General features: G+C 46.8%; 1 protein-coding gene across 8 annotated transcripts in view; it reads right to left on the bottom strand.

The window, feature by feature from the left end:
* The window catches only part of LOC105486513 (ArfGAP with SH3 domain, ankyrin repeat and PH domain 2), a 201205-nt gene that overhangs the window by 28774 nt on the left and 145724 nt on the right, over positions 1–26707 (bottom strand). For all 8 annotated transcript variants that reach the window (XM_011749414.2, XM_011749417.2, XM_011749412.3 and 5 more), the window contains 7 exons: positions 23701–23749; positions 23451–23617; positions 20605–20738; positions 11141–11235; positions 4656–4845; positions 2617–2702; positions 549–664 (listed from right to left, as the gene is read on the bottom strand). In XM_011749414.2, the coding sequence (XP_011747716.1) occupies positions 549–664; positions 2617–2702; positions 4656–4845; positions 11141–11235; positions 20605–20738; positions 23451–23617; positions 23701–23749 (837 nt within the window). The remainder of the gene's footprint in view (positions 1–548; positions 665–2616; positions 2703–4655; positions 4846–11140; positions 11236–20604; positions 20739–23450; positions 23618–23700; positions 23750–26707) is intronic.

The following is a 26707-nucleotide window of genomic DNA, read 5'->3' as shown; positions in this document are numbered from 1 at the left end:
AACAACTGGATGCTCTCAAGGCACAACTGTGCCTTGGCTGTTGGCATGCCGGGGTCCTCCACAGAGGAAGGGACTGGGGCCAAGTAACAACCAGGGCCCTTCATGGAGGAAGCAGTGGTGCAAATGAAAGGACAGAGCAGTAAACAGCATCTCCCCCTATAATCCATCAAACCCAGAGCCAAGAAAGGGGCCAAGTGTGGCCTCAGGTGGGGGTGAATAGGCTCAGGGTGTGTGAACAGGTCAAAATTCCCCAACCTTGTCCAAATTCACCTGGCATTCGTGAGAGCTGCAAGACCCACCCTTTGCTTATCTTATGATCTGTAAAATGCCTATAAATGCTCCCAAAGTCTAAGTAACAGATGGTGAAAGCAGCCTCGTGGAACAGGCAGGCAGAGGCCCTTTCTCGTTAGTGGTAGGTTCTCCTTCTCCTTGGCACTAACAAGAGCCCACAGGGTTAGCCCTGTTTCCAAGGGCCGGGCTTGGGTGGCAGAGAGGAGGCAGAGGCCAGGGTGCAGCTGAGCCCACCCCCGGGGCCCGGGCCCACTCACCTATCTCGATGGAGGCCTTCCCTCGCAGGAGCAACTTGAGGCACTCGGCATTGTCGGTCAGGCAGCAGTAGTGCAGGGCCGTGCTGCCTTTCCCTGTCTGTTTATCCAGGTTCCCACTGCCCAAGCACAGGAACAGAGAGAAAGCATAGTGTGTCACAGGCCAGAGGATAAGGACTGCCCAGCAGGGAGCCTGGGGCACGTGCACAGGAGAGGCAGACAGTCCCTGAGTGAACAGTTTCCCTAAATCATTCCCAAGGTGGTGGGACCTGGCACCGTCCCTGCCTGTGTGGAGAAGCCTTAGCAGAAGGTCATCAAGGAAATAACACGATGATGGCAGAAAAGGTCAAAAGGGGAAGGGGGCATCCCTCATCCCTGCTGCTGCTGAGCATGTGGGGCCAAAGCAGAGGCAGTGCACCACCTGGGTGAACCCGGAGCCCAGCATCCTTCTCACGTCCCCCCGGCTGTGCCCAGAGGCTGCCGTGCTAGGCTGGCCAGCTGTGCTGGACGCAGGGCCTCTGGATGCCTGTGTGACTCACCCATGGGAGGATGGGGGCTGAGCTTTTCTCTATCATTATTTGATATTCCCTCCAGGAAAGGGAAAAGTCACTTTCCCAAAGCCTAGTGACTTGCCCAAAGTCACTTTCCCCAGGCTCCTCAGCCTGTTTGCCCTGGAAATACCTCTGAAAACAGGCTCAAGGGGAATCTCGAGCTTTTCAAAAGTTCTTCCAACATATCACAAGACCAGGTCATCCAAAAAAGGTGCTCAGGCTTGGCAGACATGGCACAGGCCCTCCACCCTAGCAAGCATGGCCACTGCCACTTTCTGAGGAGGGGCAGGGAGCTGTGTGCCCCTGCACAAAGTAGGGACAGAAGGGCGACCTCAGGAAGTGGCACCTGCTGCTTCCATCAGAAGGAAGCCAGTTATGTTTTCAATATAAAAAAAGGAGCTTCTTTTTCACCAAATTGGGGGCATAGGGGGGAGCTTCATTTTCAGAATTCTCCCCCACTTTTGTCCTCCTTCCACTCTGAAAAAAAGAAACTGGGACTTTCCTTCTCCTGCCCCCTGAAAATGTGCATGGAGGGAGACGCATCACGCAGCTATCAACCAAATGTTTATGGAACCCTTGCTGCGTTCTAGGAGCCAGGCTGGCACTCAGACAGAGGGCATCAGGGCAGCTTCCACCATGAATCCAGTGAACTCAGGCTCCTCAGGAAGAAGCTGCAGGTCTTGGGGCTGACCGCCCCACACTCCTCTACTTTCTGGCCATTTCTTCACGCCTCTGCTCAGAAATGGGAGGAAAAAGCAGGGGACACAAAATGCAAACTATCCCATGGCTTTTGCATTTTGGAATTTTCCATTTCCTTCGGAACAAATTTCTGGGGCTTTTAACAGCCCCTCCTCCTCCAGTACACACATGGCTCAAACCATGATCAGGGAGTGAAAATACATGTTGAGAGGTCTTGAAGTCCAGCCTTCAGCTGCCAGGCAGGTAACAGAGGACTGAAGCAATATGCACCAATCACACGGACTCCCGGATCTGTGGTAAACCACCTGTGCACATCTCTAAAGGTCATTTCTAATCAAAGCATAAAAACAGCTTCTCAACCCAAACAAAACACCCATAATCCAGTGCTCTGGTTTCTAATCTCTGGTTCAGATCATGGCTAAAGTGTGGATCCCCTCCTTGCCTGCTATCTCCCTACTGCTCAGGACACTCTGCTTGGGCAGTGTGATGACCTGGCTCACACGATGAGGTGAGGACTGCCCCTGTGCACAGAGGGTGGTCATGGGGTCCCCAAGTTCAGCAGCCATATCTACTTGGTGTCTCCCTCAGTATCAGACACTAGAAGTTGGACCCTGCAATTACCACAAAAGAGTTTCTAGAGCTTTTTTAAAGGATTACCATGGAGTACCTCACACCTGGCGTACTTTTTCTGTCTATCATTCATGTTTAGACCTGGGAAGGTTCTCTTGACAACACATCAGAAGCGATGAAGCTGCTTCTGATTCCTTCCCCAGAAATACCAAGGAGAAAACGAGTGCCTCCCTTAATTTCCGAACACCTACCTGTTCTGAACTAAAAAGTCTACAATGTGAAGAGAGGTTCGATCCACGGATCTGACTGCAAGGTGAAGGGCAGTTTCATCTGGCTCCTGAAAAATCAAACAAAGGCATTCCAGAATTCTAACGGGAGCATTCAATTCTGTGTCCACCACCGGTGAAATAGGGTATAACTCTTCCAAAAGTCTTTTATCCTTCCCTTCGAGAAACTTATCTCTTAGACAGAGTCTCTTTAATCTCTACACAAGCTCTTTGCCCTTGGGAATGTGCAATTTGGAGATTGGTCCTGTTTCTCCTGACTCCATGGGAAATAAATGGGAAGTTCAGGGGTTTCATTTCTAAGTCCTCTCAATTGACCTGTCCCCATCCCTGCATCAGCACCACAAGGCAGATCCCTGCCTGCAAGCAAGAATCTTGTTCCAAGGATCCAGGAAGGTCCCCCAGACCACCTACAATCCAATCCCTTTACCTGCTCCTCGAGTAGAAATATGTTTCTTAAGCAGGCTTAAAGTTTTGCATTCTACGCTTACACACAAGGCTTCGAATGCTGATAACTGTGCTGTCTCCAACTCATACTGGGGATTCCCCAACTCCACTACCTTTTCTGAAAGTACACCTGGCGGCGGGGGAGAAGAGATGAACAAGGATTGTTTCAGCAGGTGGGTGGGCGAGAGAACCAGAGGAGGACAGATTCAGAGGACAGGAGGTGAGGGCAAGGGGAGGTGCCTCCCAGGCCTCCTGCCCCACCTATTCGGCCCTCTGGCTGCAGCACAGCTCAGTGCTGGGCACTCTCCATACTGCATGGGTGGGCATGAGTTCTTCCTGGGGCTGGGGAGAGAGCGGGACCAGCCCAGAGCCCGCATGGACGTGCCTGTCACCGGGAGAAAGATGCTGCAGCCGTGAAGCATCGTTGATGATAAGCAGCCAGCCCAGTCCTGAGGTCCTGAGGTTCCAGGCGACCAAATGTGCATCTACAGGGCATTTGTGGACCAGAATCCGGACACATGCCACCCCACTTGGGTGCTGGTTTGTTACTGCAAACCCACTCCAGCTGGATGCCCACCCTCTCAAGAGAGCTCCCCCAGGAAAGGAGGGGTCTGGCTCCTACTCTATTCCCTCTGAGGGGGAGCGCGGTGGGGTGTGGGTTCCAGGGAACTGCCCCCTCAGAGAGCTTCTCTCATTAGCATGAAGCTCAGGTTAAACCTGCTCGCAGATGACGGGTCCCTCTCAGGCTGCCTAGCTTCTGAGATGCCTTCTCCTCCACCTGGGGATGGGCGTTCTTTCCAGAGCTGGCATGACATTTTTGGTGTAAGAATAAACCACGAGGTGGGTACAAAGTTTTAGACAAGAGAATAAGTCCTGGAGACCGAATGCACAGCCTGGTGACTCCAGGTAAGAATTACATAATGTCTATTTCAAAACTGAGTCAATCTGAAATGTGCTCTCCATTAAAAATGGATGAGTATGTGAGGTAATGGATATGTTAGCTAGCTTGATTTAATCATTCCATGATGTAAACATGGATCACAAACATCACACCATACCCCCTAAATATAGATAAAATTATTTGTCTACTGAAAAGAAAAACCCCTAGTTTATTCTAAAGCAGTACCTCTATCCATGCTGTCTTCCTCTGGAGAATTACCCAGCTTTGGTCAGTATTGCTGATTCCACTGATCTGCCACGGTGCCCCAGTTTTCCTCTTTTTTTTTTTTTTTTTTGAGACAAGGTTTCACTCTGTCGTCTACCCTGGAGTCCAGTGGCACAATCATGGCTCACTGCAGCTTCAGATTTCCAGGCTCGAGTGATCCTCTCAACCCAGCCTCCTGAGTAGCTGGGACTACAAATGTACACCACTATGCCTGGCCAATTTTACTTTTTTTTTTTTTTGGTAGAGATGGAGCCTCCCTATGTTGCCCAGGCTGGTCTCAAACTCCTGAGCTCAAAGGATCCTCCCGCCTTGGCCTCCTAAAGTGCTGGATCCCAGGCATGAGCCACTGTGCCCGGCCTTTTTTTTTTTTTAAAGTAGCAACCCACACTCTTACATGTCCGTTGGCCAGTGGGATTTTTTCCGTAAGATCCACACCGTCAGCATAAGCTTGCAGCAATCCAAAAATATCTCTCGTTTTGACGGCCTCACAAAGGCTGTGAAGCTTCGCCGCGTTATCCGCGTGCTTCTTCCTTGCGTATCTCCTCTCAATGTACTTGGCTGTGATGTAGTCCTTTCTTGCATTCCTGAAACCAAACATAATTGCCTTGCAAATCATGAAGGGCCTCTACCCGCCATCCAGCATTCCTTTGTCTAAGGCCACGTTAATGGTTCCTGCGCCACCTCCCTGGTGAGCAGCGCTGGCCTCGAAACGCAAAGCACGAGTGGCCAACATGTGGTTCAACGGTTGCACAGGTCTTCACTGAGACCTCATGGGAGCTGGCCAGGGGGAAAACTCCCCCATGTTCTCTTGGCCCACCGCCCTCTATCTTGTCTCCCTCCCCTCACTCCTAAGTTCTGTGATCTGACCTCACTGTCACCCTCATCACCTCCACGCCCTTCTTACCCAGGTCCCTCCACTAGGCATGCCCTGCGCTTCGTCCTCCAAGAAGGCTGGCCACCCTGCCCCCGCCCTCCAGGCAGCCCTGGCCAACCTCTGTCCCAACATTCTCTCCATCAAGGCCTGCCTGCCTGACTGCCAGACAGGCCCATAAGCTACAAGCCCATAAGCTCCCTGGGACATGGACTACGACCTCTCTTTTGTAGGCACCATGCCTGGTATGAAAGGCACTATCAGATGAACCAAAATGAAATGTCAGTTCTCTTTTTGTGTTCTACTTTATGTCCTTTATGTGGCAACATGCTCAGCCTCCACCGCATCCAAAGAGCCTAGAGAAGCAGGAACAAAAGGGGGCCAAAGAAGCCTGAGTTCAAATCCCACTCCCACCACACACTGCTGCTTTGAACTTGATCAAGTATTTCATCTCTCTAGACTTATAGTTTGACTTGTGAAAATGCACACAATACATCCTCACAGTAGCACCACGAGACATAGGTGCGTCAACACACCTACAGCACGTACAGGGGGTCTTGGGCCTTGGAAAGACCCAGTGAACTTACAAGAGGGACAGCAAGAGAAACAGCAGCTCACTGATCACAGAGTATATGCATTTTACATTCCCAGTTCTGAAGGTTGAGGGTCACTGCCCAGGGACTCCTTGAATCTTGAGAATCAGGCAAGAGCCAGGCAGGGGCAGATCAGTTGCATTCCTTTGTAACACAGCACTGCCTACAATCTGAGGACGCATGTGGCTGCTCCCCTTCGAGCTGCAGTCCCCGCATGGTTCCCTCCGGATTGCCTCTCTGTCACTCAGCTGACTACAGCAAGGGGCCATGGCTCCAGGAGCAGTTCTTGACTTTTCTGTACCTGCCCTAAATCCCCATGGAACAACTGGCCCCCCAGAAGGGGAGTCTGAGCCCCCTGGACATACAACTGGAGGCAGCGAGTAGATCCTGTCTACCCTGGGGTCCCTTGAAGATGGGCCAGCCTAAGATGAGAAGCCATTACCCCCACAGCACCCAGACAGAACCAAGCAGGCAGAGGTCTCTTGCCAGCGTTTGCCAGGCCTCATAATCTGCTTGCCCTTGGGTGCATGTGGCTCCTGGACACGCCACAGTATGAGGCTGGCTGGTGCAGCTGGAGAGGAAATCACGTCCCATGGTGCCCGTTCCACCTGAGCAGGCAGCGTGCTTCACAGCCCAAGAAGGACTTCTAGGGGCACCTAGTGAACTTGTGCCCTGGCGCTTTCCAACACACTGCCTCCCTCCTGCTCCAGCTCCAGTTCTGCCCACTCTACAGGGCCTTGGTTAAGGCGCGTGCCCCAACTTCCCCCAGCACATGCTCTCCGTCCACACAGCGCCAACCCGTGCACTGAGCTCACTTCACTACGGTGCTGGGTGACTTCTGTGTGAGATACGTGGTCTCAATGGATTCCCTCAACAGTGCCATGAGTTTTCATCTCCACCTGCAGGCACAACAGGGCCCTTGAATAACATCATTTTGTTATAACGTTAAGAAAAAAATCAATTCCCAGGCAGGGTCACTGTGTGGAGTCTACCTGGGTTTTCTCTGGGCACTCAGGTCTCCCCGACATCCTGAAGCTATGTGCGCTGGGCTAACTGCTGTGTCTCCAAGGCCCCACTGCAAGTGAGTGTGGATGTGGGTATGACCGCATCCCACAGTGGGATGGGGTCCTGTTCAGGGCTTGTTCTCACCCTGGACCTCAGCTGCCAGTACACGCTCCGGCCACCTGTGACACTCAACTGGAATAAGTGGGTGAATCATTATCTTACTTGTTTTTATGAATCTTTCTTTATCCCCCTCAGTAGCCAGAATCTTTCCTAAATGTACGCATAGCTCATATTTATTTCAATGTTTAATATCAGAAGTGTTCTGGGTCTTTATTCAGAAGTTTGGTGATGTTTTCATGATCAGAAATATGTGGCAGGAACTGAACTCTGCTTTACATCAATTGGCGCAGGGTGACACTGGTTTCCTATACAGCATTCTGCTTAAAGTCACAGGTTTCCAGAAACCTTTGAGTTTCTGAACACTGAGGATTTACTGTACACTGAAGTCCATAGAGGGAAACCAGATTTTGTTTCCTCAGGCAGCTGGTGGGACAACGAGGGAAGACCCATTTTATTCCCGGAGGTTCTCCTCTCAGGGCCTCTAGCACAGTATGACACCCAGGGAGATGCTCCATTCCTGGCCTGGTGAGTGTCATGGTGGACAGCCCATTTAATGATGTAAATGCCTCTTCTGACAGGCAGTTAGACTGGATGGTTGTCCAGTTTCATGCATTTTTCAATAATCACTGTGGGACCATCATTACTGTGACCTCTGCAGGAAGCGGGTAGAGAGAAAGTGGACTTCCTTGTTTTTCAATGTATTTACTCATCTGCCTAGGGCTTGGAGGCCCCGAAGGCAGTTCCTACACAAACATGGGCACAGATCTGTTTAACTCTACACATGCCCCCTGGTTTTGTGAAGGAGGTTTGCTTTGCTAATGTGATCCTTCAGACAGGGTTTCACCGTGTTAGCCAGGATGGTCTCGATCTCCTGACCTCATGATCCACCCACCTCAGCCTCCCAAAGTGCTGGGATTACAGGCATGAGCCACTGTACCCAGCCCTCCCTCTTTTTTTTAATGACAGGCTTTTGCAGAAAAACAATGAACATAATGATACATTTGGTGTTCAGAGGAGGGGCTTTCCTTGCACTTCTGAAGGACAGGGTGTGTATAACAGTCCCAAGTCACAGGGAGACACAGTTTGGCTCCTGTGAGCAAATATAAGCCTGTCTTTCCTGCTCCACCTCCCCTAGTTATACGTTCCTGACACCCCCAAGATCCATCTTGGAATTCACAGGCCACTAGAGGGTGTCCTTGGTTTCCCCTTCAACAGGTTTATCTGCAGATGGTGTGCGGTTCTGAGACAAAGCTAGAAACAGTGTATTCCTTTTCATCTGATGTAAAATATTAGCTTATTTAAGCAGGCACAGAGCTGGGAGTACTTGTTTGACTTGCTGATTCATTAAATATTCACTGGTTCACCATAAGCCACACATTACGGTGGGAAAAACCAAAATGAGTAAGAAGTACTTCATCAGAAAAATATATGTAAATGCCTGAGTATACTATGAAGTGGGATGAAATGTTTTAAAATAGAGCCAAATGCTATAGGAGCACGGAGCCAAGAAAGTAATTTCAGCTGAGGAGGAATGGAAGTAGCTGACATTTCGCCATCACACAGGTCATCCGCCCTCATTTTGAAAAAAGCCCGGGGATAGGGGATGTAAATTTCCTTTTCAACAGTGCCAAGGCTGGAGGGGGCTACAGTGCAGGCAGCACATTCATACTGAAGGGTTCCACATTGATAGTGTTCATTTTTTAGAATCGCCTAGCTCCAGAACAACCAAATGCTTTTATAAGGTACCCTGGTGCTTGGAAGAAATGACACACACTTTGTTCAGAACTGGCCGACACGATAGCATTACAGGGTGCTGGTACCGTCAGTGTGAGACGAAGCAGCGGAAAGAGCAGGTGTCAACTGCACAGCAGGAGCTGACCTCATCATGCGGGATTCATGACGTCTCCTTCACCAAGCAGGACCCTCAGGCTAGCCCAGGAAGAGCTCCTTCACCTCGAGTAACTCTCCATGGAAACTTAACTGGAGAGGACCCTCATTTTCAGGGTGTATGGAATCAATGCGGGGTATAGATGTGACCTCTGTCGCCCACAGGAAGAAGAGCAAGCAGAGCAGCTAATGCCGACTAGGCACTAAAACTAAGCACCACATGTTTGACCCCATCATCCAGCTCATTCCCCCAGTGCCTCTGTGGCGGGCGGGGCGGGGGGGACATTAACTCCCTTGTTATATTACAGAGCTGAGGCTCAGAGAAGTTAAATAATCTGCCTGTGTCCCGTGGCTCAGATAAGGACTGATATATCTATGTCCCTACTGCCTCTCTAGGTTTGGGTAAAAATACAGATTTGAAACTTAGATTCTCATCAAGAGAGGATGATCACATTGTAGGCCTCATGCCTGGTATCTAAAACCACACGTTATCCGATTCTCAAGGAAATGCTACACCACAAACATCTGTTGCAGGATTCAAACATAAACTGACTTTAATCCAACAACAGCCAGATCACCCACCTGAGATACCTGATACCTGAAAGTCTGTAATGGACACAGTCCCTGTTCACTCCCTTGCAATGTTCTGGCTCTTTCACTGTATCAAGTCACATCAGCAAAACGCAAAAAGAATACAGGTCCTGCAATCTCCGTTTCTCAAAGATGCACCACACAAAATGGTTAAAAAAAAATCTAGGCCAGGTACGGTGGCTCACACCTGTAATCCCAGCACTTGGGGAGGCCGAGGCGAGCAGATCATGAGGTCAGGAGTTTGAGACCAGCCTGACCAACATGATGAAACCCTGTCTCTACTAAAGACACAAAAAATTAGCTAGCTGGGTGTGGTGGCATGCACCTGTAATCCCAGCTACTCAGGAGGCTGAGGCGGGAGAAGCACTTGAACCCGGGACGCAGAGGTTGCAGTGAGCCAAGACCGCGTCATTGCACTCCAGCCTGGGCGAGAGGGTGAGACTCCATCTCGAAGGGAAAAAAAAAAAAAAATCTCAATGATCTGCCTTTACAAAGGGCCCCTACACTAACGGCCCTTTGTGAAACCGCCTTAAAGACATTGTTCACTGTTGCTCACTGTCCTTTGGGGAGACTCATGTCATTAATTCTGTTTCAGTCTTATTCCACAGAAAATGCTGTTTCTGTAAATGAATTTTAAATATTTTTTCTTATCGCACATTTTTCATTTTTCTTTGTCCTTCCAGGACATGGTGACCCAGTCTCGCCACTCAAATGCAGGTGATCTGTCAACTGGCCCAGTGGTCTCTCTCCCGTCTGTTTCACTTTGCATCACAACAAAACCACACACATCCCCCTACAGACATAAGAGCCATCATACTAAACAGAGCTGAAGTCTAAGGCGGGCAGGACACCCACTGCCCGAACCCATTGTCTCCCTATCCACCTCTTCTCGAAGACTAGCGTGACGTGGCCACTGACACTCTGATAAGACAGGCAAGAATATTCCCTGTTGTCAGCTTTGCACCGAGAGACACAAAAGCTTCTCCACTGGCCTGGCACGGTGCCTCACGCCTGTAATCCCAGCACTTTGGGAGGCTTCGGTGAGTGGATCACCTGAGGTCAGGAGTTCGAGTCCAGCCTGGCCAACATGGTGAAACTCCGTCTCTACTAAAAATATAAAAATTAGACGTGTATGGTGGCAAGTGCCTGTAATCACAGCTACTTGGGAGGCTGAGACAGGAGAATCGCTTGAACCTGGGAGGCGGAGGTTGCAGTGGGCCAAGATTGTGCCACTACACTCCAGCTTGGGTAACAAGAGTGAAACTCTATCTCCAGAAAAAAAAAAAAAAAGCTTCTCCATCAAGTTTTGTATCAACAATAACACAAATACTTTTTGAAGGAAATAAAACATTCCACATTTGCAAGGATGCAAGGACGCTGGCAAGGAGGCAGCTACATAACCACGTATCTACCACAACCAGCCATCTCGGTGGCTCAGGATTATGCAGCAGAGAGACCAAGATGAGGAAGTGATTCAACAGGACAAACGGCAGAGGTGAAAAGTCCAGGGTGTTCCACCCACCAGTGGCGAGTGAGGTTCTCTACACACCCCATGCACACACGTACAGCATCGGCGAAACCTGCCTGCTTTTGGCTTCTACCTAAAAAAATTTCTATTTGGTCACCCAAAAGGTTAAAGTGACTAAATTTCCATTTGGTCACCTAAAAGGTTAAAGTGACCAACTCAGGCTGATTTATTCCCCAAAGAAGCAAGGACTGATGCACCTAAAACTTCTTATTCCCCTGCCTCCCGGGGCTCAGACAAAGGCAAATCTTTACTCAGCATATGAGAATAACCAGTCCCATACTTACATGTCACTGCCTGGGTTGGGTTTGACAGAGTCCTCAGCTGGTAGGCAACATTCCATGATCTCATTAAAGCCTGCATTCCCAATATTCTTGGCAAGCTGCAAAAAATGAAAGTCTATTTCAGGATACTCAATTATTAATACATTCTACTGCTACACTTTACCCATCCCCATCTGATGATTTATTTAATGGCCACTAAGAAATAGAGCAATAAAGTGGTTTGCCTTTAATGAAGATGGACAAAACCCAAAGCCCAAAGGTACCCATAAAATTAAAGATAAGAAGCGGCATGCCTATCATAGAGGCGCATTGTCATAAAACGTGCTCTGGATAGAGTACAGATAGAGAGAGGGAGAACCAGTAACTTGGTCCAGTGTGAATTTCCATCCTTACCCACTCCTCCCAAAGACCTGTGCCTCAACCAAAGTGACTCTATTTCACATCCTCAAACAACCTTTACTTATGCCAGCTATGAGGTAGTTCTGGTAGAGCAAAGCAGCACTGGGCCAGTAAAGCCAAGACTTAGGTTCAAATCACAGCTCTATCACCGGCTGTGTGACCACAGGTAAGTCAGTTTCAATGAGTGGCAGAGTTTTCATCAGTAAAATGGGATGATACCTACACTTCTGGGTTGTAATAATGATAAAAATGGATAAAATTTAGGTGAAAACAGTAAACTAAAGCACTAAAAATGTATTAGCTCCAGATGTAAGGTCTTTACTTGCCAATCAATCAATGTTCTGACATGTTAAACATTAAATTAACACATTCTTTTTTTTTTTTTTGGAGACAGGGTCTCGCTCTGTTGCCCAGGCCGAAGTGCAGTGACCAGATCATGGCTTAATGCAACCTTGACCTCCCCAGGCTCAGGTGACCCTCCTACCTCAGGTTCTCAAGCAGCTAGGACTATAGGCACATGCCACCACACCCAGCTGATTTTTGTTTTTGTAGAGATGGGGTTTTGCCATGTAGCCCAGGATGGTCTCGAACTCCTGGGCTCAAGCAATCCGGCCACCTCAGCCTCCCAAAGTGCTAGGATTACAGGTGTGAGCCACCGCGCCCGGCCAGCTCAGATTCTTAAACGTTTAATGAAACAATGAAAGAGAGCACCAAGCTTAGTGCTTTGAGAAAACGTATTCATTTCCATGGTGTGCTGGGGAGTCAGTGATGCTTGTGATATTTCTGCTCTCTACTGATTATGCAGACAGGCCAGGAGCGGTGGCTCATACCTGTATTCCTACCACTTTGGGAGGCCAAGGTGGGTGGATCGCCTAAGCTCCGGAGTTCGAGACTAGCCTGGAGAACACGGTGAAACCCTGTCTCTAGTAAAATACAAAAGAAATTAGCCAGGCATGGCGGCGTGTGCCTGTAGTCCCAGCTACTCGGGAGGCTGAGACAGGAGAATTGCTTGAATCCAGGAGGCGGAAGTTGCAGTGAGCCAAGATCACACCACTGGACTCCAGCCTGGGTGACAGCAAGACTCTTGTCTCTACAAAAAAAATTTAAAAAAAAAATTTTTTTTTTTAAATTATGCAGGCAAAGGAGCTAACAGAGATGCTTTGGGAGAGGCTGCTGCAGCCTGAAATCGGGTCTATCTCTTGGGAGGAACTGACTGAAGGAGCAGCCCAAGAGGTCTGGGTTAGATACACTGGAACTTCCTGGTGGCAAATAACATCAAACAGTGAAATGGGCTAGTGGGGCTAGTGGAGAATGCAGACGCAATTTTTTAAACAACAAAAGAATTATGCGAGGTAGCCTAATACTTGGATGATGAGCTTTCCTAATTCAACCTGGCCCTTGACAAGTGGAGAAAGCTTTTTCTAGGCGGCCCAAAGCAGCATAAAACATTAACCAACTCCACCTCCTTGCTCAGTCCTGGCTCTGGCACCTCAAGCCATCAGTCAGGAGGCAAAAGGCTGGAGGCTGCGTTGCAATTTTCCCAGGGACAACAGAATGGTCAGATGGCATACCACTTAAGGTGACAGGTACCTATGCGCCAGGAAGCTAATGCCCTGTGAAGGGTTTCTCAGGCAGCTGGTGTCAGATCCAGCACTGAACCCCAATGTCAGAGCCCCTGGTTTATAGCCAGGCATCATACCATCCAAAGAGGACACTGTCCCCAGGTGAGCACAATGGTTTTCCCAAGTTAAGTGACAAAAATCACTGTGGCCCCCTCTGCGAGCCAGGGGCCAACCACCCTGACGCCTCACAGTCTGTGTTAAGCAGATGGGGGTGGGGAGATGGGAGGAGGAGAATTCCCCAGGAATTGAAGAGCTGTTTCCCTTCTGCTTGGACTTGGCTGGTTAACTGAGAGACAGCTGGTCCAGGGAGCCACCGCATCCATGTGTCACACTCATCCAAAGCTAGAGAAACGTGCTACCTTGCAGTTCTGCCAAGTTCCAGTTTACGTTTCAGCCCATAGAGAACTCCTCTGGACCCATCAACAAAAGAAAAGCATTTGCAAATGGAGGCTGCAGGTGCCAGCAGGACAGGCAGGCAGAAGCCAGGGGGGCAGGAAGGTGGGTGTCGACCTGAGCCCTGGCATCTCCTGCTTCTCACTGGTACCCAGAAGGAATTTGCGGGCTGCACTGAGGCAGAAATTGAGCCAGACTGGATGGAGGAGAGGAAGAAGCGTTTAAGTTCTGTATCACCCAGGGCAGGGCAGCTCAGCTCAGCCCCTCGCCCTTCCTGTGGCCTCAAGAACACAATCTGAGCCCCTCGTCTGTGCTGGGCATGGGGCATGAGGCAACCTCCTGCTCTACAGCAGCTCACTTGAACAAGACAGCGATGAGTTAATAAGCAGCCCTGGAAAAGAAGTTCATCCTGAGCACTACGAGGATGGTGGCGCCAGGCCCAGATGAGCAGAGCAGTCACTTGGCCAGGAGGCCCCTTTCCTTGGCACTCACCAAGCAGGGGAGTCATGTGTGGGCGTCCCCTCCCTGATGGCAATGCCCAGGACAGGGACACAGAATCACACACCGGGTACATCCTTAGCACCTACCTGAGCAGGGCCCACTGAGCCAAAATGAGGCTTTAGGTTTTATCTGGACGTTGTTTTGAGAGTTTGGCGTGGGGCAGGGAAACCTTCTGTCCCGTTTTCATGTCTCCACAGGGAAGGACAACAATGGTGTGACATTCCTCTCTGACTCACCCCAGGAGAGGAACAGGCAAGTGAGAGAAACCAGACTTCCCTGACCACTGAGCTCAGGAGGAGATCCCAAGGTCAGCTCCTCCCTGATGTTAATTGGGCCCCTCGGATCCCCAAAGGGTGGAGGGCCTGGGGAGTGCGATCCAGCTCTAAAGTGCAAAGGGTAAAAGCCCAGGTAAGGGAAGGGGCTTGACCAAACTGCTGCCTCCAAAGCAGAGAGCACAAAAGGCCACTCTGGTGTGCAGGGAAAAAGTCTACATATGATGTCTTTACCTGACCCTTTAAAAGTTCTATTTTTGATGTAGTTTACAAAGTATATATTTCTTAGTAAGTGTAGGTACATCATATGTAAGTAAGTATATGCTTTGCTGCTCAATTTTTTCTGACAGAGTTTGTGGTTTAAAAAATGTTCAGAATCCTGGCTTTAAAAAAAGAGGCTGGAACACAGGCTCTGGAGTCTAATAGTTGGAGTGTAAATCCTACACTGGGTAAGTTTCTTAACTTCTCCGGCCTTTTTTTAAAAATGGAGCTCTCCATTTAGGTTAGATATTATAATGTACGTAGAACACCTACAACAATGCCTGAAGCATAACAGTTCCTTCGTAGATGACCATTGATAGTCAATGTCTTGTTGCCCTAAGCAATTGCTTTTAGTATCTGGGTGGCACATTTCAGTCCTAGGTGAACTAACAACAGTTATAAGTCGTAAGTTCTTGGTCTTTGAGGAGCTTTCCTCTCCATATGCTCTTTCAGATCAGACTGTGTGTTGACCCGCTTTAACATTTGACAGCTTATTAACAACCTTATGAGAACAGAAATAGAAGAAAGTCAAGAAACAGAAAGTTGAGTCAGTAAATATTTGGTAAGGTTCTTGATGCTTTTTTAAAATTTTGATGTTTTTTTGTTTTGTTCTGAGACGGGTCTTACTCTGTTACCCAGGCTGAGGAGCGGTAGCACAATCTCAGTTCACTATAGCCAACCTCCTAGGCTTTAGGTGATTCTCCCACCTCAGCCTCCCTAGTAGCTAGGACCACAGACATGTACCATCATGCTCAGCCAATTTGGGTTTTTTTTTTTTTTTTGTAGAGATGGGGTTTCGCCATGTGACTCAGGTTGGTCTTGAACTCATGGGCTCAAGCGATCTGCCTGCCTCAGCCTCCCAAAGTGCTGGAACTATAGGTGTGAACCACTGCGCCTGGTCTCGTAAGATTTTTAAATTACTGACTCAAATTCAATTTCAGAATATCAACAATTCCTTTGTTAACTTCATGTGTGATAGTGAAATTGATCATGATAGTAGTACCCTAGCACCAATGCTGTTTTTCATATGACCTGAAAAATCAAAGCTGAAATCATGATCTTCTACATTAAGAAGGAAATTTATCTTTTTAAAATTTGTGTTTCCCAGTAAGTTTTTCCCAAAGTAGGTTTGCTTTAGAATCTAAAGATACTAAGCTGGTATGTGCTACAGTAGTTAGGATGACATGATTCCTCAGAACTAATACTTCAGTTATGCAATTTCCATTCCACTGGATAAGAAGTAATGCTAGGCTGCACACGGTTCACACCTATAATCCCAGGACTTTGGGAAGCCGAGGCCGGAAGACCACTTAAGCCCAGAAATTCCAGATTAGCCTGGCCAATATAGTGAGATCCTATCTCTATGGAAAAATTTTTAAAAATTAGCTGGGCGTGGTGGCACATGCCGATAGTCCCAGCTACCCAGGAGGATTGCATGAGCCTGGGAGGTAGAGGTTGCCTACAAATGACCAACAGGTATATGTATGAAAAAGTATACATCATTAATCATACAAATCATCAGGGAAATGCAAATTAAAACCACAATCATCTCACACTGTTAGAATGGGGCTTTTATCAAAAAGACAAAAGATAACAAGTGTTGGCAGGGATGTAGAGAAAAGCGAAGCCTTGCACACCGGGTGGGAAGGTAAATTATTATAATACAACCATTATAGAAAATGGTATGGAGGTTCCTCAAAAAACTAAAACGAGAACCACCATATAACCCACTTCTGGGTATTTACCCAAAAGATCTGAAATCAGTTTGTTGAAGACATGTCTTCACCATCTTGTTTATTGCAGCACTATTCACAATAGTCGAGATAGAGAATCAACCTAAATGCCACCAATGGACAAATGGATTTTAAAAATGTGGTATATATACATAATGGAATACTATTCGACCTGAAAAAAAGAAAGACCTTCTGTCATTTGTGACAACATGGATGAACCTGAAGGACATTATGCTAAGTGAAATATGCCAGGCAAAGGAAGAAAAATCCTGCAGATCTCATTTATATGCAAAATCCAAAAAACGTGAACTCATGGAAGTAGAGAGTAGAAACTATGGATACCAGGGGTTGGGCATCTTGGTCAAAGCATACAAAATTTCAGTTAGGATGAATAAATTCTAGGGATCTAGTGTACAGCATGGTGACTCTAGTTAATAATAATGTACCGTATACTTGAAAATTTTGTTTTGAGACAGTCTCACTCTGTTGCCCAGGCTGGAGTGCAGTGGCAAGATCACAGTTCACAGTAGCCTCAACTTCCTGGATGCTCAGGTGATCCTCCTGCCTCAGCCTCCCAAGTAGCTGGGACCACAGGTGCTTGCCACCACTCCCAGCTAATTTTAAAAAATTATTTGTAGAGGTGGAGGTCTCACTATGTTGGTCAGGCTGGTCTCAAACTCCCGGACTCAAGCAATCTTCTCACCTCAGCCTCCCAAAGTACTGGGATTACAGGCACCAGCCACCACACCAGGCTCAAGAGAGTAGATTTTAAGTGTTCTCACCATAAAATATAAGCATGTGAGGTGACAGGTGCGTTAACTAGCTGGATTTAGTCACGCACAATGTATACAATATACTAAAACATCACGCTGTACACCATAAATACATACAATAAAAAATTAAAAAAATAAAATCCCTTGATGTCACAGCATGTCACCCTGAAGCGGGCTGTCCTATTTACCCAAAAGAGAAGAGATGCTACTCCTGTGAGACTGCACCCACCACTCTCCTTTCACAAGGCACCAAGGGGCCTAATGAACACTTGCTATACACACTTCAGCAAGCAAGTCAGCCGCAGCCCTGCATGCCATGCAACTCTGAATCGAAAAGGTTCGTAAGAACAGACTACAAGCAGAGACCATGCACGGCCTCCCTGGGGGTTCACATGTTAGCACATGGGGACCACTTTTCTGAAAGGATTTTGTTAAAGGAGATAACAATGATAGCTAATTCTTTGTGGTTCTTGATGGCGTGTCAGATATAATTTTAAATATACACACACTCACACACACGCAGAGAAAGAGAGAAAGAGGCAAAAAGATTTCAGGAAATCCTTCATCCCAGCACCTGATTGTCTAAGCAAAATAAAACAAACAACCTGGGTACTTTTAAAAGGCTTGAGGCCAGGCACAGTGGCTCACACCTGTAATCCCAGCATTTCGGGAGGCCGAGGCAGGAGGATCGCTTGAGCCCAGGAGTTCGAGACCAGCCTGGACATGGCTACCAAAAATACAAAAATACATCTCTACCAAAAATACAAAAATTAGCCAGGCGTGGTAGCACTTGCCTGTAGTCTCAGCTACTGAGGAGGCTGAGGTGGGAGGATTGCTTGAACCCAGGAGGCAGAGGTTGTAGTGAGCTTGCAGTGAGCTAAGACTGCACTACTGGACTCTAGCCTGGGTCATGGAGTGAGACCCTGTCTCAAAAAAAAAAAAGCCTTGAAATTTCCAAGCTTTGCCAATGAATACTAACACCTGACACCCTACGTACTGCTTAACCAAAGGGCTAAGGAATAAGGTTTACAGCCACGACATCATGACCACACTCCTAGCACACAACAAATGAATCAGGGGAGCCGTAAGGAGATGTCCACCTCCTGTGAACCACAGAGGACCAGCCAGAGCGCAGGGCAAGCAGAGTTGAAGGGAGTAAATCCTACACAATTCACTGCTGTCTCTCCTTTTCCTGATAACCACTGAGGAAAAAAGGCTTGGGTAAGGGAAGAGTTTAAAACTCTGGGAGCAATTTGATTTTGAAAATATCTGCAGACATTGATTAAGCAGGCACTGGCTGATTTCTCATTGTGGGTGACAGCCAACCAAACTTTAAACTCCTATAAGAATGCAGATGGAGGCTCTGGGAGACAGAAATGGAGAATTTAATTAGACATAAGAAGTCACCTCATCGTTTCATCAAGACAGAACAACATATTCCTTTCACCTTTCTTTGGCGTTTTCTTCTTTAGTAGGAATTCAGGTCTCATGAAGAACACGAAATTTCTGAGACACATTTAAGAAATTATAACAGATGGTGGGGTCAGGCTCCTACCAGCTCATAACAGTCAACTGTTAAAATTTCAGGAATTTTGCAAGCCAACTGCTAAACACTGCTACTATTAAAAATTATACTATATAAACTCATAATTATGTTATATTAATAACTAAGGTATATACTCAAAACTCATCATTTGCTAATTATACTACATTTTACTATTATCCATGTTCATGAAGTTATTTACATCCACTGTGTTGCATGGTGAATGTACCATATAATGAACATCTTTTTCCAACTTCACATTTAGTAATTCACATGGGTAGCTTGAAATTGGCCATTGTGGGAGTATTTACACCACGAGAACAGGCAGGTTGCAAACCAGGGTTCTTTTTTCTCCAGAGTTGACTGTTAAACATTTGTTGCGGATGGTGATAGGGAAGGATAGTAGAGATGTTTAAATGTTTATCACACAGCAAGACAACCCACTAAAATGCCAATTTGTGTCCCAGGCTCCTCTAAGGTTTAAGTGTGAGGTCTGGAATTAGATTAAAGAGGCCCACACCCCAGATCTGTCACCTTAAAAGCTTCATAACCCTAGGCATATTGAAACATTCTAAGCCTCAGTTTCCTCCTCTGTAAAATGGGGATAATATACCAAGGCCATCAGGTTGTTACTGGAGATCAAATGAGCCTAGTATATATAAAGTGGTCTGCAAAATACATAGTACAAAATCAACAATTACTACTTCATCATAAATCACTTAACACTTCCCATTGTTTTAAGAAAATCAGTAGAAGAAACAACTGCCATAGTTCATCACTGTTTACTGAGAAGTACTTTGTGCTTCTTTGAAAATGTACCATGACAATCTCCAATCTATGCCATCATCAGTTATCCAAGAGATGCCACATGTACATCTGTTCACCTCTCCAAGATGTAGGTCACGTGCATTATTACATGAACAATAATTGCCGTATGTAACCAGGAAGGCACTGCTTGGAGTTCCTTAGTTTTAAACTTTAAGTGAGTCTAGCTTAGTTTTAAACTTTAAGTAACTAAGGATGTTACTAACTAGGCTGCTAGGATCCACTGTAGTTTCTCCCAACTCTGTCTTTCAAGACCATAAAGGCATTCCTGGAAAGACTGGAAAGGTTTGACAAGAGAGTTCAAAATGCATTCGAAGTTCAGACACACTGGATTCGAAGTCATCAATAAGACTGATGGCCCCTTGAGAGGAACATGGTCTACAACTATTGATTTTCTGTCACGACTATTGCTCTTGACATTAAATTCCCTACATGTAAACTTTTAAATTCAACATTAAAATCAATAGCAATCAATATCTACTTACTGTTTACTGTCAACACTCAGCTGTCCCAGGAGAGAATTCAAGAACTGCTTTCTAGGGAAGACAGTCACGAAAGCTCATGTGTCAGGTGGCCAGAAGCATAACCTGTCTGATGGACCTTGTGGGACCATAGTCTCGATACTCTGAAAGCCACTTCACAGAAAATGCTTCAGTCTCCTCCTATCTCTATCACATGGTTTAAGCATTATCACTGAACCAAGAATGAAAGACTTAAGAAACAAAGGCGGTAAAAATGAAGATCAGTATGTGCCCCCAAGGGGGACAATCTGGGGTAGGGAAAAGTCGGAGGCTTGAGGCAAGCTGTCACCACAGCCTTGTCAGAAATTCCGCATCTGTCTAATGGATGGGGTGAGCTGGCCTATGTCACCATCTTATTCCATTTCTGCAGAACCTCACACCACTCTCAATGCTGTTTTGGTTTCACTCCTCTTTATTCATTTAAGAATAAAGTTTTGCAACAAGAAGTGCCCTCAACCACCAGTAGCTAAAAATGAAGAATTATCAATGAGTTTCTAATTATCCAAACCCATTTGGTAATATATCAACAATCACTAGCTTACCAAAATGGATTAGAATGCCAAAAGTAAAACTTAGCTTACAGCTCATTTGTTTCCAATCTCAAAACAAGCATTTAAAAATTACCAGCAGCTCAGACGTTCCCAGTACATCTAAGGTCAGGGACTGCATCCTGGAGTAATGAACCCCCAGCTCTCGGTGGATTCCGGAACACTCGATGCAGGTCAGGATGCCCAGGTTGGTGGAAAGCCATGTAGGATCTGCCAAAGAGAACAGGGCAGATTTGAGCTTCCAGTCAAAAAGAAGGTCAGGAGTCACAACTTTCTTCCTGCATAGTTACCGAACAAGGAGTTCTGAGCATGAGCATTTTCTGATCCTTAACACAGCTGGAAACTTTGTCCGTAATTACCAGCAATTTACATGCAATACCCGCATATGCACACATCTACTCTCCCTCTTCTTCCCTCTCTCTCCATCTCCCCATCCTTCCATTCGTGTGACAGATGCTGTGTGTGCAAAAATAAATAGGACGCACTCCAGTGACCAAGGGCTCCTCAATGGCTGGTCATGAAAACAGACCACGCCCATCACCAGCTTGGTCACACTAGCAGAATGGAGCAAGAGGAAAACAGTGAGACCAGCCAAAGTCTACTAGTAAAAGGGGAATAGGCTTAAAACATTCGCTTCTATAGATGCTGATAACAACAGAGAACGTACTATGTACATATGATATGCTGTGTTCAGCACACTGGTAGTAGCAACAATAGTTTGCATTGTTAAGAGCTTCAGAAATCACAGAGCACTTTTGTATCAAATCTAAGAGCCCCATGAGATGGCCAGGGCAGGGATTTTTATCTCAGAGACAGCTTCACAATGCTCAGGCTCGAGGTTGCCAGGGAGTGCAGAGCAGACCGTGGCCCTGCCTCTACCTGCATTCAAAGCCACGCTTTCCCCTTACAGCTCGGCTCCTCACTAACATGCCCCTACCATCAGTTTAGAACATGATAAGCACCCACAAAATGCCTGACAGATGAATGTGGAATTTGCTAAAAATGGGAAATTAAAAAGATGTCCTTGAGTACATCATACAACCCATAAACACAATTCTATTCAGAATTGTTTGTTACCCTCAGAAACTCACAGTAGGTAAATATCGCAACTTTATTTTTTATTTTTTATTTTTTTTGAGACGGAGTCTCGCTCTGTCACCCAGGCTGGAGTGCAGTGGCCGGATCTCAGCTCACTGCAAGCTCCGCCTCCCGGGTTCACGCCATTCTCCTGCCTCAGCCTCCCGAGTAGCTGGGACTACAGGCGCCTGCCACCTCGCCCGGCTAAGTTTTTGTATTTTTAGTAGAGACGGGGTTTCACTGTGTTAGCCAGGATGGTCTCGATCTCCTGACCTCGTGATCCGCCCGTCTCGGCCTCCCAAAGTGCTGGGATTACAGGCTTGAGCCACCTCGCCCGGCCAAATATCGCAACTTTAGTCAGTAGGCAATGATGAAGTTATTTTTTAAATGTTCAAGTTATTAAAAATGTTATGCACGTTGGAAAACCTTTTTGGCATCTGCGTCTGCGCTTGTGTAGGATGACTCCACTGTATCCACGTGCTTTGGGGAGGCACAAGCATCCATTTAGGTGACTCTACATCATTTTTCTATTACCCACACTGTCTTGGCATTTTAAAATAATGAGTACATACCTTTGAGCTCTTTATCAAAGTGTATGAAAAACTCAAATCGTAGACTGTCTTTACCCTTTCTCAAGACAGACCATGATTCACTACTTATCAACCCCTACCTCATCTGCTGCCAAAAAGGTATTTTCATTTTTTTGTTTGTTTGATACAGTCTCGTTCAGTCGTCCAGGCTGGAGTGCAGTGGCGTGATCTCAGCTCACTGCAACCTCCGCCTCCTGGATTCAAGTGATTCTCCTGCCTCAGTCTCCTAAGTAGCTGGGACTACATGTGCAAACTACCACGACAGGCTAATTATGGTATTTTTAATAGAGATGAGCTTTCACTGTGTTGGCCAGGCTGGTCTCGAACTCCTGACCTCAAGTGATCCGCCCACCACAGTCTTCCAAAGTGCTGGGATTACAGGCACGAGCCACTGCACCCAGCCAGTTTTTTTTTTTTTTTTTTTTTTAATGGATCCAAGGCCAAATACAGTCTTCGGGGTCATGGGAACCTAACGGTACTTCTCAACTGCCCACTCTACTTCGGTTGTGTTTGGTTTTTTAAGAAAAATTGTCATATAATTAGAGGAATGAAAAGGGGACCAACCATTCTAGCCAAGCCTCCATTTTTTTCATTTTATAAATGTTCAGAAAATGCACCTGTGTAGTCCCCCGACCCCCCCACCCCCACCATTCTGTCTCAATTAGAGTAAATTCCTTAAACCACATCCTACTATAAAGCCCCTAATATGCTTTATCAAAATGTAAAAATAAAATCTTATTTCACAGAATGTGTCAGCTGAAAGGGACCTGTCCCTTCAGTTTACAGACAGGACAATCGATGTTTAACAAAGCAAGTGGCTCTCCCAGGGTCACAGAGCCAGACGGCAGCTTAAAGCTACTTCAGAAGTTCTGCAAAGTAGGATAAAGGGAGGAGAGAGCAGATTCCAAGCAAGGAAGCCCAGACACATGCAGCCTCTCAGCCCACATGACCTTGAGTTCACCCTCACTGTACCCTTCAGTTTTCATTTCTCAAAAAGCATTTCAATCTTTGCAGCTCTGTCAAACCCTCTTTACTCAGTCCTGCTCTGGGGCCCGGCAGGCAAACGTCCTCCCACCCCCTCTCCCCTGCCGCGGTCTGCACAGTTCATTAAGCATTTGTGTAATGGGATGAACTCAGGCTGAGCTGCACTTAATTTTGTGTTTGAAATGAAAGTGAAAATCAATGAATGGATTCTGTGAATCAGAATGGGATTAAATGTCCCAGAGCCCAGGGTTGGGTGGGGTCCCTGGGTCACCTGGTGCCCCACAGTCACAGCAAACGTCATTGCCCGTCATCCTCTGCACTTCTGAGATGATCTCCTTTGTCAGTTCTTGGACGATGTTATTTTCTCCAGTATTGTCATCCCCCTTAAATGCGTTGTTTAAAGCTTCTTCTTTGCTATTTTGCAGCACCGACATCCATCTAGAAAAACAAGAGCGACGTTGTGTTAAATGCCACAAACAACAGGTAAGTCCAGCCCAAAGTCCCACCACCATGTAACTTACATTTGACATTCTTGTTCATCTTCGGCTTGGAAGTGGTAAGTTCTGTCATCTGCATAGCAAGAGGAATTTCAACTGTGAGCCCAGACAGCAATCCATACACAATTCCAAAAGAAAGTGGTTTCTAATTAGCCTCTGGAATAATCTTAGCTCTCTGTTAGGAAATACTGATTTGTATAAAATCAGGCACTCCCTCGTATCCTCCAACTGTCTGCCTTCACTAACAATGGCATTGGAATGCAAAATAAACCTGCCCTTTCCCTCATTCAAGTTTTAAAAGATGCCGCTTCTAAAAACTGAAGCTATTCCATGAAAACCATCACTATCCTCTCAATTGCTTCATTTTAACTCACTACAGTGTTGGCCCCCAAAAAGTAATTGTTAAAGCCCTTCCAATAATAAAAATCTTTTTTGAAAAGAGTATCTTAGAAGTTTTCTGGCTTTCTTAGAAAAAGATTAGTATAAGAAATTCTAAGAATAATATGCTTTGAGAATCGAGTACTAGAAATACAGCTAAATCAGGAGGAGAGTGTTAAATAATGGTCGAATATAAAATTCTACACTCACATATTGCTGGCGTCAGCACCGTTTTACAAGTGTTTCGCCAGGCTGTGGACCTCTGTGTGTGTGCAGCAGGGAGGCGGCTGTGTGGGATGTGGCAGCATCACTTCTGTGCTGCTCTTGCCAAAAACATATAACTTCAATCCACTCACGAGAAAACACTACAGAAATCCAAATGAAGCGGAGTCTGACCAAAACACAGGTCAACACTCTTTAAGAAGGTATCACGAAAAACGAGTGAAGACTACAGAACCGATACAGACCGCAAAATCACAACTAAATGTCACGTGGGGTCCTGGATGGAATTCTAGAGCAGAAAAAGGACATTTGGGGAAAAACTGGTAAAATCTGAGTAAGATTTTTAGTTAACAGCATTAAACCAATGTTTCCTGGTTTTGATAACTATATAAATATGACTGGATAACTATCTACCATGGACTACTGGATAACTGTATTAAGATGTTAACAGAAGGGAAAGCTGGGGGAGGGATTTATGGATATTTTCTGTCTAAAAGCAGTCTAAAACCAAAGCAAAAAAATAAAATTAGATTTAATAAAGAAAAGCGGGGGCGGGGGAACCCAGCTTTTGCAGATGGCAGAATGATGACAAGTACCGATTCTGTTCTTAGGGAAACACAACGAACATCTGTGCTCCTAAAAGTGAGTGAACACGTCACCTCTCTCTGGTGTTTACTCCTGAAAGCACATTGGTTCTCAGAACAACTCTTGGTAAGTGACTGGGTGAGGGCTGAAGCCTAGAGAGGCTAAGCTGCAAAAATCAAGCATAGCCAGCAGCAGAACTTGGTTCCTGGACTTCTGGCCCCACCCTTTCTACAACACCATGGCATCTTTCTCTCTCTCTCTCTTTTTTTTTTTTTTTTTGAGACGGAGTCTCACTCTGTTGCCCGGGCTGGAGTGGAGTGGTGCAAATGTGCAGTACATGGCTCGCTGCAGCCTTGATCTCCCAGGCTCAGGCTATCTTCCCACCTCAGCCTCCCAAAGTACTGAGATTACAGGTGTGGGCCACTGCACCTGGCCAATTTCTGCATTCTGATGTGTAAAAACTGCAGAAGCAGGAGGCAAACCTCTAAGGAAAAACTTCAAGCAAGAATCCCCTCTACTACACTCTTTAAAGATGCTACAAATAAGCAGACAGCTTCTAGCAGCTTCAGCTGTGAGGGAGAAGAGCAGGAGGAGACTGAGGGGGCGATTGGAGCACTCAGGTGCTGGTGGCCAGCGAAGGGCAGCTTCCAGCCGGGGCTCTGGCTCTACTGGCCGCTAACCTGCCATGTGGACCTGGAAGGTCATTGACTCCCTCTGGCTCCATCCTACTCAGGGGACTCACTTGGGTCACCTCAAAATTCTCCTATTCTTTCCATCCTGCCCAGGGTGCCGGTGGGGTTTGCGGATAATGGCTCTGGACTTGAATTTGCTACAAGTGAGGTCAGTCTGCAGGCAATGGATTGGATGAGCTCCCAGAAAGGCTGGCCTTGCCACAGAACCATCCTCCTAGAAGAGCCCATGCCTGTTTACATCTTTTTCTTTTTTAAAAGTGACAAGGTCTCCCTCTGTTACCCAGGGTAGAGTGCAGTGGCACAATCACAGCTCACTGCAGCCTCAAATTCCTGGAGTCAAGTGATCCCCCTACCTCAGCCTCCCAAGTAGCTCGGACTATAGGTGTGAGCCACTGCCCCCAGCCCCAATTCCACCTTCATGAGAATGGGAAGCCCCTGTTTAGGGGCAAGGATGGTAAAGGAGCATCTTGTAGGAAGTAACTGCAACCAGCCAGTCAGTCTATCGCTCTTCTGAGTTCTCTGGGCAGATTCCAAGATGAACTGACCAGATGAGGGGGAGGAGGAATGGGTGACCATGCGGTGCCTGGCAGACGCACACAGAAAATATCACCCTCACTGCCTCAATGCATGTGCCTCCACTTGACTTCCCCAACTGCCCAAATGTCTTTTTTTTTAGACAGTCTTGCTGTGTTGTCCAAGCTGGAGTGCAATGGCACGATCACAACTCATTGCAACTTCAACCTCCTGGGCTCAAGCGATCCTCCCATCTCAGCCCCCGAGTAGCTGGGACCAAAGGCACGTGCCACCATACTCAGCTATTTTTAAATTTTTTGTAGGAGGTCTTGCTATGTTGCCCAGTCTGGTCTTAAACTCCTGGCCTCAAGCAATCCTCCCATCTTGGCCTCCCAAAGTGCTTGCATTACAGGCGTGAGCCACTGCCTGGCCCACCCAAATATCTTGAGAGTTCAAAAGCATCTTGGTGATGCTTATCCCATGAGGCTGGTCAGGAAGCAGAGGAGGAATCTGAGAGGGGTGAAGACAGATGCTCCTGAATCAGCCAGAACCAGGCCCTGACCCCATGTCCCTCACGTTCTCAGGATATTCATCAAATCACGGCTTACACTGAAGCCAGGTTTACCGTAATGACTCTCTGG

Source organism: Macaca nemestrina, chromosome 13 (assembly GCF_043159975.1).
Source record: "Macaca nemestrina isolate mMacNem1 chromosome 13, mMacNem.hap1, whole genome shotgun sequence".
In the NCBI taxonomy this organism is placed as follows: domain Eukaryota; kingdom Metazoa; phylum Chordata; class Mammalia; order Primates; family Cercopithecidae; genus Macaca; species Macaca nemestrina.
Note: the sequence above shows the minus strand (reverse complement) of the source record. Positions and strands in the feature narration are given on the sequence as shown.